Source organism: Peromyscus eremicus, chromosome 7, assembly GCF_949786415.1.
Source record: "Peromyscus eremicus chromosome 7, PerEre_H2_v1, whole genome shotgun sequence".
NCBI lineage: Eukaryota > Metazoa > Chordata > Mammalia > Rodentia > Cricetidae > Peromyscus > Peromyscus eremicus.
This window is the reverse complement of record NC_081422.1, coordinates 66,322,604-66,335,455: the sequence shown is the minus strand read 5'-3', so window position 1 is coordinate 66,335,455 and position 12,852 is coordinate 66,322,604. Positions and strand designations below refer to the sequence as shown.

At 39.6% G+C, this 12,852-nt stretch overlaps 1 protein-coding gene across 3 annotated transcripts in view; it reads left to right on the top strand.

The window, feature by feature from the left end:
- Tcf12 (transcription factor 12) overlaps positions 1–12,852 on the top strand; it is a 271,671-nt gene that overhangs the window by 241,888 nt on the left and 16,931 nt on the right. For 2 of the 3 annotated variants that reach the window (XM_059268212.1, XM_059268214.1), the window contains 3 exons: positions 5,656–5,729; positions 6,691–6,762; positions 7,621–7,827. In XM_059268212.1, coding sequence (XP_059124195.1) covers positions 5,656–5,729; positions 6,691–6,762; positions 7,621–7,827 — 353 coding nt within the window. The remainder of the gene's footprint in view (positions 1–5,655; positions 5,730–6,690; positions 6,763–7,620; positions 7,828–12,852) is intronic. The other variant, XM_059268213.1, reaches the window with a different exon arrangement.

The window sequence follows — 12,852 nt, the reverse complement described above, 5'->3', positions numbered from 1 at the left end:
GGGGGGACATGCTGAGCTGCAGCAGCTGCTCTTGGCTAGTAGCAGGCTAGGCCACTTTTTCAAAGACATGGCTTCAGCTGTCTAGGAAATGTGAAGCAGCTGTTGCTCACTTAAGCAAGATGATGAAAGACCCATTGACTTAGAGTTGTTTAACAGAGCTGAAGTTACAGGGAGAATGATGTCACTTAGCCCTGCTCACTGTCTTGGCACTGTTTTACCAAAATCCTTGGCATAATTTTTGCCACAGCCTGTTTTTGCACTTTGTCATCTGATGTGTCCATGTCTGCCTTTACTGGAGGGGAGCCTGGTGCTCAGTGTCTAAGAAGGCGTGAGTGAAACAGACTCGTTCAAGTCTGAGGTCTCCTCCATTGTTAAGTGAGGTTTAACTAGTCCTAGTCTTTTTCTCTATAACTCAGATAACTACTCAAAATGTAGACTACTGGTTATATTATGTTTGGTAGGCTGTTTTGAATTTAGCAGTCATAGAGAACCATTTTCACATAATGCTACTGAAACACCAAGTTAGATTGTATTTATAAAGGCGTGTCTCTCCCGTCTTCTCTCGTCTGTACTTCCCTTGCATACGTGAGTACCCACACTATGGTAGAGCAGAGTCAGGGAGGAAGGAAAAGCACTGTGATAAATGTTCATAATCACAAGAAAAGGAAACAGCAAACCAGAGCTCCTGTTTGTACAGATTGCTTTGTACCTTATGTGGCCTTGATGTGGTATCTGGAATAAGTGGGTTGTCCACAGTTGGCCCTGTTCCCTATGCCTGACCATCAATCTGACTTAGCACAGGATCTGTGAGGACAGACACACAGGCAGCAGACCCTCACAGGCAGCTTCATGGCTGTCATTCTTGAATAAATCCATCTCATCTTCCTCCAGAAATTTCCACTCCAGGAGCATACATTTTTATCTCAAGTACTTGTGAGGATGCTTCTAAGACATTGTGCTTATTAAGAAGCTTGGGATGAAAGGAAAAGGAACTCTGGTCCCTTCTAGCTTGAACATTAAGAGCATTTGTTGGAGGTGGGGGTGATCATTGAGACAGAATGTTACTACATATGTAGCCTTGGCTAATCTGAAACTTGCTATGTAGCCCAAGATGGCCTTCAACTCAGATCTGTCTGCCTCTGCCTCCCAAGTGCTGGGATTAAAGGTGTATGAGCATTTGTTCTTAGGTAACAAGAAGCCCATAGCAGGCTAGCTGTGAATCTGCATATCAGAGCCCCTGCTCTACCTCCTAGCGGTTGGTTCTTTCTGACAATTGAGACACTACAAACAGTATCCAGTAGAAGAAAAAAGACCGTTTTTCCCTCCATGTCTCTTAAGAAATCTTTTCTAGAAGCCTCTCCTGTCGATTTATCCTTATGTTTTATTGGCCAGCACTAGGCCTACCTCAGTTACCTGCATCTGAAGGGTACCTGCCATGTTTATCTTAGGTATTGAGATTTATCCAAAGTTGGGATAGAATTATCCTCTCATGGTATTAGAACAGAACAGGTCCATCCCTTCATCCCCTTGAACAAACTCAGGACTTTGGCATCAAGGTGAAAGAGAAATTGGCTGTGCCTACTACAGTTTAAAAAGTGACACACATTTATGTTAGGAGAATATGTTCAATATGGGAGTTGGGAGGCAGATAAGAGCTAACCATTCTTAGCTTTGTTTACCTTCTTCATTTGGGATATAGATGAAGAAGGTCTGTAATGTTAGGACCTGGTAGCAGTACTCAGAACCTCACAGTAAAAGTTGAATTTAGGTTTATGTCAGTTTAATCAAAACATTCGTGTATGTCGTCTGGGAGCATGCCTCATTGTTAAATCACTTGCCTGACTTCAGTAAGTTTTCAGATGAGTTGTGAAAATAAAGCCACAGATTGAGTTGTGGTCAGGTTAGGGCACAGGTTTTTTGAAGAGAATTTGAATAGGAGGAGTATTTTTGTGAGTATAAAGGAAAGAGTGTGGCACAGATCTGGATATTAGAAAGTGGCTGCCCTCCTCATCTAGTCACGTGTCGAAAGGGTGACTGGAGTATATTGTGGGAAACTGTAAGCATTAGGATTCCAGTGGGACGGGGCTGAAGGCTTGAGTTTATGGTGAGGTTACAAAGAGAAACTACTGGGGTCCTAGAGTAAGAAATAACTCAGAGCCAAGCGTTGTGTTGTACTGAGGGGGCTGGGCGGGGGCAGTGCGGGGAGTGTAACTGAAGTTTTCCTGTTCAGATCTCTCTCAGCCGCTTAGACCCAAGTAAACACAACAGAGGCTTATATTAATTAAAACTGTTTGGCCATTAGCTCAGGCCTACCACTGACTAGCTTTTATACTTAAATTAACCCATAATTCTTATTTATGTTTAGCCACATGGCTTGGTACCTTTTCTCAGTTCTGCCTTCACATCTTGCTTCCTCTGTGCCTGGCTGGCGACTTCTGACTCCTCCTTCCTGTTCCCAGAATTCTCCTCTCTGCTTATCCTGCCTGTACTATACTTCCTGCCTGCTACTGGCCAATCAGCGTTTTATTTATCAACCGAATCAGAGCAACACATATTCACAGCATACAGAAAGACATCCCCAGCAGGGAAGGACATACAGAGAAGGCAGATGGATTTCCAGCCTGGTCTATAAAGCAAGTCCTAAGCCACCCAAGGGTACATAGTAAGACATTGTCTCAGAAACAAGAGAGAACTAATAAGTGAACTAAGGCCTAGACATGCTCTTAGCTATACAGGAGAGAGTATCCATTCTGTGTATGAACCAGTTATACTGGGTGAAGGAAGTACTTTCTAAGTGCTGGTCAGAGTAAGAGCAAATCAGAAACATGCGTAAATTTAGATATGACCAAAGTCTTCCCAGAAATAATTCAGCTCTAACCTTAGTCACCACCTAGCTTGCTTCCTATAAATATGTTCAATAAATTTTAATAAGTAAATTTGCTGTAATCCTTCTAAACTAAGAGCCACATTTCTAGAGTGGCTGGTTACTTTAAAAAAACAAAACAAAAAACAGACTGCAGGACAGTTAAAGAAATTGTTTCCCACAAAGTATGTGCTCTCCCTGTGGACATGTCCAGCCGCAAACATCAAGTGAGGGGCTAAGGGAAGGAACACAGCCTATTCTAAGTCACACGAGACTTGCAGCCTTTGCGCTGTTCGTTTCCTCTGTTCTGTATGCAGCCGTTGGTAATTACAGGCTGGGGCACCAGTATGGTTCTAAATTTAACCTGTGTATTTTATTCTCATGCTGATTTTACAAGGAGATGAAGCTATAGCTCTATCTAGTATCAGATGCATGCTAGCTAATGTTATAGTCTGTGTCTGGAATCTGATTACCACCCCACTCAGAGCTCTCATCTATGGCTAATAAGACACCAGTATTCCAAGACTGCCAAGATTTTGGTATATTTACCATGCTTTTTTTTTTTTTTTTTTAATTATTACATTGGAATCTATACACAGAGGGAGATGGTATTAATGTTCCATTATCAGAAAGACATTTAGCTTGGAGGCATGCTTTCATATCTCTTAAGATCATCTTTATAAGGCGGATTAAGATAAAACTATTTCTTTTATTTTTGTGTATACCAAAATATATATACCATGCTAGGGATCAAACCTAGGGACTTACACATTCTAGGTAAGTATTCTACCACTGAGCCACACTCCCAGCCTCCACTAACTGCCTGCTGGTATTACCAGATGATGGTGCTGACTTTTGAGCTAGCTCTGCCTTGTTTAACTATTCATCATCCCCTTTGTGATCAACAACATAAAATATTAGGTGACTAGTACAATTATAGGACCTTTGTCCACGAAGTGTAGCTCAGAATTTGTATGAAGTTCAAAGAGATGTCTATCTCTGACTTAGCCCTACTAATATTCTGCTTTAACCTTGTGTTGTAACAGTGTGTAGACCAATCAATAATAAAACAACAACAAAGTAAGTTTAAGTATGTGTCTTTTTTTAAATGGTTTTTTGTTACTATTTTTTACATCCCAACCACAGTTACCCGTCCCTCCTCTCCTCTCCCCCATCTTTTTTTTTTTTAATATATAGTTAAATGGGTGATATTAGAGGTAGATCTTTACATGGTTTCTCTCTCTCTCTCTCTCTCTCTCTCTCTCTCTCTCTCTCTCTCTCTCTCTGTGTGTGTGTGTGTGTGTGTGTGTGTGTGTGTGTGTGTACATACCTATCATGGTATATACATCTGGAAGTCAGGACAACTAGCAAGAGTCAGTTCTCTTCTTCTATTATGTGGGTTTCAGGTATCAAACTCAGTTGTGAGACTTGATTACATGCATCTTTACCCACTGAGCCATCTCGATGACCCGTTGCATGGTTTCTTTATCATTATCCAAAAAATATAAATATAAGGCTGGGGAATATAGCTTAACATGTATGAGGCTCTGGGTTCAGTCCCCAACATACATATACAGTCTTCTGAGTGCAGAATTCTCATGTGACTGATGCAGTGCATTCCTCTGTACCATCATCACTAAGCTTGTGAGGAACCACAGACACTGCCTGCTTTGCAAAGCATTTGTGTGCCTACTGACTGTCATGTCTTCAAACATTTCAGAGCACCTGATCTGATGATCAGGCTCCTGTCACAGACTGATCACATAAGAGTTTGGAGGAAGATTGGACTAAAATGGTTGAAATGATTTTTTTTTTCTGTTTTTTTTTTTTTTTTTTTCAAAACAGGGCTTTTCTGTGTTACCTTAGCTATCCTGGAACTCTGTAGACCAGGCTGGTCTACAGAGATCCACCTGCCTCTGCCTCCTGAGTGCTGGGATTAAAGGCGCGTGCTACTACCGTCTGGCTGAAATGATTTTTTGTATCAATAATTTGGGGTCTTTAGCCTATGATCATCTCCCCACCTAAACATTTTTTTTAGCTGGTGCACCTAGTACATTTTAGCCTTTGAAACTGCTTCATCCATGCATGGCTAGGGACACTGTCAGAAGATGCACATGAATGTGTATACACTCTTTAAGTTGAGAAATAACTACTTCATTTGGAAATGTACTCCCCAGAGGAAGAAAGTCTTATATATTGTGGTAACAATCAGAGTAGCATTGCTGCTCAGTCGAAACCCAGCTGGGGCATGGTGGCACGTGCCTTTAATCCCAGCACTTGGGAGGTAGAGGCAGGCAGATCTGAGTTGAAGGCCATCTTGGTCTACATAGCAAGTTTCAGGACAGCCAAGGCTACATAGGGAGACCCTGTCTCAAAGGGAAAAAAAATTGCTAGTGATAAGATGTGAGTAAATAAGCAAATCATAGTACAAACAGCAAGTATTAATGTCATCATTAATAACATTATCAAACACTGTAAAGCCATTATGGGGAAGCAAACATTTTAAAGAGATGTACATATTCAAAGGTGCACATGTGTGTAGACAAAGTCTAAAGAATATACAAACATAATGCTAGCTGTGTTTTACGGACTTTTTCCTGTTTAATTAACTTACTAAATTGGTATATTAAAAAGTTTTCCAATATTTTGTGCTTGTAAGTTGCTAATATTATGCTGAATGGTAAACAAGTTTTCCATTATTTGTTTATTATTACTGAGTATTTTTACCCTTTCCTTAACATCACCAAGACACTGAGTTCATCCATACATGTGAATGCTTTTTGATGTAACAGGTACCAGTCAGTGGCCCAGAGCTGGAGGGCAAGCACCTTCATCCCCAAACTATGAAAACTCGCTTCACTCCCTGGTAAGAGCCTCTACTGTCTTTCCAGCTGTTACAGACTTTTGCTTTAGGGTTCAGAGGGTTTTTGTTAGTAGTGGTTTTGCTATTGTTGTTTCTAAGTCTTATATAACAATAAAGAAACAGTAGGATAGCATTACTCACGAATTCTTTGCTAACAGATGCCCCGATTTAGTAGACAATATGATACTTTAGGTGTTCTTATTGTCATCTGTCTTTTGGGACATAAGACTTATATAGACAAACGGAATTAAAGGAGTACTGAAGGACTTTTGTTTCTTTGAATAATATAAGACTTAATTTTTCTATACTGTCAATGTTTACGTGTAAGAGGAAATTTATTTTTAAAAAGACAAGAAATCAAATCCATTGATTCAAAATCATGTGTTATTTATTATATTTATATTATACTTTTAATTGATATGAAATTTTTATTATAAAAGTATTTCTGATATCGTCTTATAATAAAAACGTACATATCGCACAAGCACAACATTGCTTGCCAGACAGATAGGACTAGTCCTCCAAGGTGAAGAATTTGTGGTAGAATGTTCACTACTGTTGCTTTTGTGTGCTTACATTTGTAACCCAGAATCACAAAGTGTAATAAAAATAAACAAATGAGCGTGATCTGGTGATAGGCTAAGTCACGCTATCATTCAGTAATTCTAGGTTGCAAACAGAAACACTCTTTTTCTGTGCCTAACAAAATATTTTAAGTTGAGGAGAAGTTGTCTTCTCACATATTTTGCAAGCAAACCCAAGCAGTGTGTGCTGTTTAAATGCTAACCTTGTGAGTCCCTGTTAAATCCCAGCCTTTTCAGAACTTAATACAAGTAGACCTTGCAGATCTCCACATTAACTTTACTAACAGGTTATGCCAACAAGCACATCAGCTATTTCCTCATCTCTTTTGGAGTTAATCTTAACCTGTGCTTTGCCTCCTGTTCTGTCTTGACTTTGCCAGAAAAATCGAGTTGAGCAGCAACTTCACGAGCATTTGCAAGATGCAATGTCCTTCTTAAAGGATGTCTGTGAGGTACTATTTCTTTTAGATGGTGCCTTTTTCTGTGTGTTTAAATTACTTAAACGTCCCTTATCCATTTAAAATTATCAAGCTGTACAGACTCCAGCGTCTTTTAAAAATCAAACAGATGAGCATTGCAGCTCTTGTAGCAGTGCTAGAAGTAGATGTGTCTGTTGAGAATGGCTTCTTTTAAGAGCTCTACTGGCATGTGCTTTTGGTTTTCAGAATCCTAATGTGTTTGTGTATAAGGCATGTGTGACCTGGGCAGTAGATGTCTTTTCTTCAGTTTTGTTAAAGAGCTTATCTGGGGCGGTAGTGGTGCACGCCTTTAATCTCAGCACTCGGGTGGCAGAGGCAGGCGGATCTCTGTGAGTTCGAGGCCACCCTGGGCTACAGAGTGAGTTCCAGGAAAGGTTCGAAGCTACACAGAGAAACCCTGTCATGAAAAAACAAAAAAAAAAAGCTTATCTGATGTGTACACTATTGAAGATAAGGTGTGTTCTTCTCACCTAAAACTTAAAAACTAAATAGATTTGAGAGCCTTTCCCCAAATTGACATCTTCCAGAGATCGTGTTAAAGTACCGTTTGTCCCTTTCCATCAGCTGTAATTGAGTATTGACATAGTAGCCTTCATTTATTATAGAAACTAAAAGAAATAACCTGATAGATTGGTAAATTCGTCTTATAAAGCAGTGACTGGAGATAGCTGCCTTTGTTGTTGATTTGAAGTGCAGGTAGTCACTTTTGAAGCTAGTTAATACTGCATTGTACTTGCTGCCTTCCAGATATCCCTGAATAGGAGATGTAGAAGCTTAGTAAATTGAGTAGATACCAGCAGTAACCACCCTGTGTTGTTTTGATTCTTACAGCAGTCTCGAATGGAAGACCGTTTAGACAGACTGGATGATGCTATCCATGTGCTGCGGAACCATGCAGTTGGACCTTCTACCAGTCTGCCTAGTAGCCACAGTGATATACACAGTTTATTGGGACCATCCCATAATGCACCAATTGGAAACCTCAGTTCAAACTATGGAGGATCAAGCCTTGTTACAAACAGTCGATCAGCTTCAATGGTAAATCATGCTCATCTATGTGTAATAACTCCTATTATCCTAATTATTTTTCATGAAATTTTGGAGGAAAGGGTTAGAGGAGCATCTCTTTTCTTGAATGGAATGTTAAAAGGAGCCTTTTAAAATTTCCTTTATTGGTGACCATCTGTCAAATTCTGCTGTGGCCACATGCAAAAAGAAGAAACTTTCTACAGAGATCTGTTAGCTTCAGCCTGATCTTTTTTCCAAATACATACTCATTGGAATGACAGTGTATGCCTTGAGTAGTGGGTAGGAAGAATGAATATCGTAGCCTGTAAAGCAAGACTGAGTTTTAAAGGCCCTGGTCTAGCTGGGACCAGTGTCAGAGGCCTGTCATCTCAGCTATTCCAGAGGCTGAGCTAGGAGAAGAGCAAGGTCAAGGCCAGCTTGGGGAACTTAGTAAGACCCTGTTTCAAAGTAAAAAGGCAGCTGGAGATGTGGCTCAATAATTGAGCACTTCTGTAGCATGTATTAGGTCCTAGGTTCAGTTTTAGGTTCATGTACCACAGTTTAGGGGAAAAAACGAAAACAAAACAACCTAGTCTAGGAAGAAATTTTTTCTAATTCAGAAAACTTTTCTAGACTAGAAAAGTTGTTTGTTATGATCTAAAACTTGCCTTTAATAGCAAAAATTTAAAAAGTGAAACTTTTTAATTTATACAGGTCCAGATTTATCCTTTTTTCCAAATCAAGAAAAAAAATGATTGTTAGGGAATAAGCAAAGGAAACTCTTTTAGACTGATCCATCTTTTAAAAACATGGTAATTCTTTAAAAAGGAAGAATAGACTTCTAAAGCTATGTACATAAAAAAAATTCTATGTTGAATTATTATTTTTCATCCTTACATTTCATCTTACATTATTTTTCATTCAAATTGTCTTTTAAAGATTCATTTTGAATCTGCTGTGTGACTGATACCATATGTTTGCATGTTTATTGCATGGTTTTTAAAGTTCACTGCATGCTACAAAATATTTTCCTATGAAATAGATTTCAGGCTATAAGCCATGTGATCAAGGCTAAAACTCTCCTCTCGCCACAGTAATTAAGTACCCCAATGCTGATGGCCTGATTTCTGTAAAATGGTATTGATTCCAGGTCTTCACATTTGCATGTTCACAGAATACATCAAACAGCCACCTGGTCTCTATCTCAGTATTTCCACCTCATGTTTTAGCAGTTAGGGATGTTGTTTTTTGTCTTGTGTGTTTTGGTTTGTGTGTCAGGAAATCTTGAATTTTAACCACCTTCTAAATTAGTTTTTGCTGATAAACTAATATGAAAACATTCATTAACTCAGATATGTATTGTCTTGACTGTGACTATTAGAAATATTTTAGTAGAGCCAGGCTTGGTAGCACATGCCTTTGATTCCAGCACTTGAGAGGTAGAGGAGGCATGTGGTTCTCTGATTTTAAAGCCAGCTAGTGTTACATAGAGAGAACTTGTCTCAAAAAAAAAAATTGTAGTGGTATAATTAGACTAGTAACAGGGCATTTTGCAACTATAGATATAGAAAATCAGATTACTAACAAGTTGCTGATATGTTACTTACCTTTATTTCTAGCAGAATGACTTGAAAATCATGTTTTTAAATCTCAGGTTAGCTTTTGAAGCATTTGCAATTTGTATTCCTTTTTTTTTTTTTTTTTCCGGAGCTGAGGACTGAACCCAGGGCCTTGCACTTGCTAGGCAAGCGCTCTACCACTGAGCTAAGTCCCCAACCCCTGTATTCCCTCTTAAGCTTTTTACTTTTTGCTATTACTAGCACTCACTTTGTAGCGCCTGCTGGCATCGAACTCACAGAGGTCTGCATGCATAGAGAAAAGGCCTCATAGTGTTCTAAAAAGAGGGGTCTCATAAAAGTAGTGTGACTCTGACTCTGTAAGAGCAGCAACATTCAGGCCACAGCAGTTAAGCTCAAGCTATTTTCAGTGTGTATCAAGACCTTTTCAGTTCTCACGTCTTTAGAGGGCACATGGTTGTTAAGTTGCCACCTACTGTCTACCTTCTCCACCCTATCTATAAACAATCCATAGTATGCTAGTAGTAGAGATCATGCATTGCTACAGGCTTATACTCAGAAAGTATCTGAGAGGATCTGACCCCCTCTGGTGAGCCAGTGTTTGTTTCTCATCCTTCCAAGGGCAAACCAAAGGATGGAGTAGATAGGTGATCACAGGAAGGTTCAACCTTCCTTGCTCATGTGCTCAGTACCCAACCTTGTTCTCACAGGATGTATGATTTAGGGACACATGTTTGTATCTGTTTCATTCGGCTTCAAGAGTTAATCTCTTTTTATTGTCCTTCATGACCATATATTCTAACTGACTGAAAAGAAAAAAAAATGGTTTCATATTCTAAAACTATTTTCCTTTTTTATCATAAATGTGAATACTTTTTAACATTAGTTAATATTTGTATTTGATTTCTAAAAATAGTTGTTTAAAAAATGACCATAGAAGTAATCGGTTTATTATAGGATTTTATGAGACAATCTTTCTCAGAAAATTTTATTTTCATCACTTTGGATGGTTGGTTGGCTTTGGTTTTTCCAAACAGGGTTTCTCTGTGTAGTTCTGGCTGTCCTCGAACTCACTATGTAGACCAGGCTGGCCTCTAACTCAGAGATCCACCTGCTTCTGCCTCCCAATTAAAGGTGTGCACCATCACCACCTGGCCATCACTCCATTTATAACTTAAAGAGTAAAGTTACTCTATTAGACACACATGTCTTCAGGAACTCACCAGAACATTTAAATAATATTTGTTTGTTCAGTGAGTTTATTCTAAGGACATGACTATAGATGAGTATCCAGACTGTAGGTTTAAACATGATACTAGTTTCTTTCCTAGCATTTGGAAAAGATTTGACTCATGCTCTGTATGAAGGGAAAGATGGAAGGCATAGCAGTCGTCTTCTGCTTTGCATACTGCATAATCTCTCACACTCTTTGACTCTGGGGAGAATAAGGATTGAGTCTAGGGTATGTTTAGTATAAAAGGACTCTAATACTGAGCTCTACCCCATCCCTACAACGACACAATCTGACGTTGTAAAACAAAGCAACCTTTGACATATGGGGAAAAAAATGAACACAGCTAAATTCCAGTATCATTTATTTACAGAAATAGGTGCCTTTATTTAAAAACAAAAAACAAAAAAACAGAAGACAAGATTTATCCACAGGCCTGCTTTGTCAGTTCCTTACTTTGATGATAAATTGACTTACCAATATATAAAATGGAGGTTGGCATGGTTTCCTTTTAGGTTTTGTTTTATTCTTCTTTGCTTTCCTTTTTCTTGGAGTTTTTGTTTTGTTTGTTTGTTTGATTTTTAGGCGGGCTGCTCACCGTGTAGCCTTGGCTGCCCTGGAATTCACTATGTAGACTGGGCTGGCGCTGGCTTTGAACTCAGAGATCCTGCTTCTGCCTCCCAAGTGCTGGAATTAAAGATGTGTGCCACCATGATAAGCTGTTTTAATAACTACTTTGGGAGTTTTATAGAAGTAGTTTTAAGTATTTAAGATGAGCCAAGATGTGCTGAAATGGATTAAAAAGTTGATGGGAATCTGCATCTCAACAAAGTGGGAACAGTAGCTCATCTCTCAGGCCTCCAAAGCAAATAGATCAGTGAACAAGATTACCATTAGTATAAAGTCTGTATGGATAGTTTAAGCCGTTGTTCTTTGTCAGCAAAGTAGTTCAGCTGTTAAGAACCTTTGCCTTCTCTAAGCCCAGTGGTAATGGTGGTGGTGTACACCTTTAATCCCAGCACTCAGGAGGCAGAGGCAGGCGATCTCTGTAAATTCAAGGCCAGCCTGGTCTACAGAGTCCGTTCCTCAACAGCTAAAGCTACACAGAGAAACCCTCTGTGTGTGTGGCTGGCGCGCGGGGGGGGGGGGGGGGGGGGGGGGGGGGGGGGGGGGACCTGTGTTCAGCAAGGTAGCATCTTTCCAGTGCCTGTGTCCTTCACAAAACATTAAGACAGTGATTTCGACTACAGGTGCAGACCATGCCAAGAGAGATAGAGATTGTGTTTGTTTGCCAGCGAAGCTTGATGCCAGTCCTAAAAAAGTTAATGAAATGAGCAAGGTGCCTCTGTGGCATTTGTCAGCACACAACGCAAGGCTGAAGACTTGAGTTCAATTCTCTGAACCCACATAGAAATGAGAGAAATTATTTCACAGAATTGTCCTCTGACCTCTACCCATATACGGTGGTATGCAGTAATAATAAACAACACTTTTTAAATTCTTAAAAGGTCTTTGATGGTACAGAATGAAATTCTCTCCATAGATATCTTACTTTTATTGTTTTATAGAAGTTTATATAGATTTTTTAAAATTATTTTTGGTGTTGCTTGAGGGTTTTGGTGTCAAGAAAATATAATAAAATTTTATTCAGAGTTTTCTTAGCCTTTTGTCACTTAACTAAAATAATTTGGAATCTTTGTATGGGGCAAATTGGCTGCACATGTTTGCACATTCATGTATACCTAAGTCAAAAGACAACATTGGGTATCATTTATTTCGTTAGTAAGTTTTGGTTTTTCAAGACAGGGTTTCTCTATGTAGCCCTGGCTGTCCTGGAAATCACTAGGTAGACCAGGCTGGCCAGGAAGTCAGAGAGATCCACCTGCCTCTGCCTCCCAGGTGCTGGGATTAAAGGTGTGCATCACTCTACCTGGCTTTCTTAATCACTGATCACCTTTTGTTTGAGACAGGCTCTCTTTTTGGCGTGAAACTTCACCATACAGGCCAGGCTATCTGGCCAGCAGCTCCAGCAATCCTTTTGTCCCCGCCTCCTGTCAGTAGGACTGTGTGTCTGTCCTGCCACAGCTTTCTGTGTGGGTTCTGGGGAATCTAACCTCAGAGCCTCAAATTTGCAAGGCCAAGTGAGCAGGCTTCTCAGCCCTCCCAACTTTAAATATTCTTGTTTTCCCTTTTGGACAGGAGTTAATTCTAGTATGGGCTTCCATACTATAGAAAATTATGTGTCTA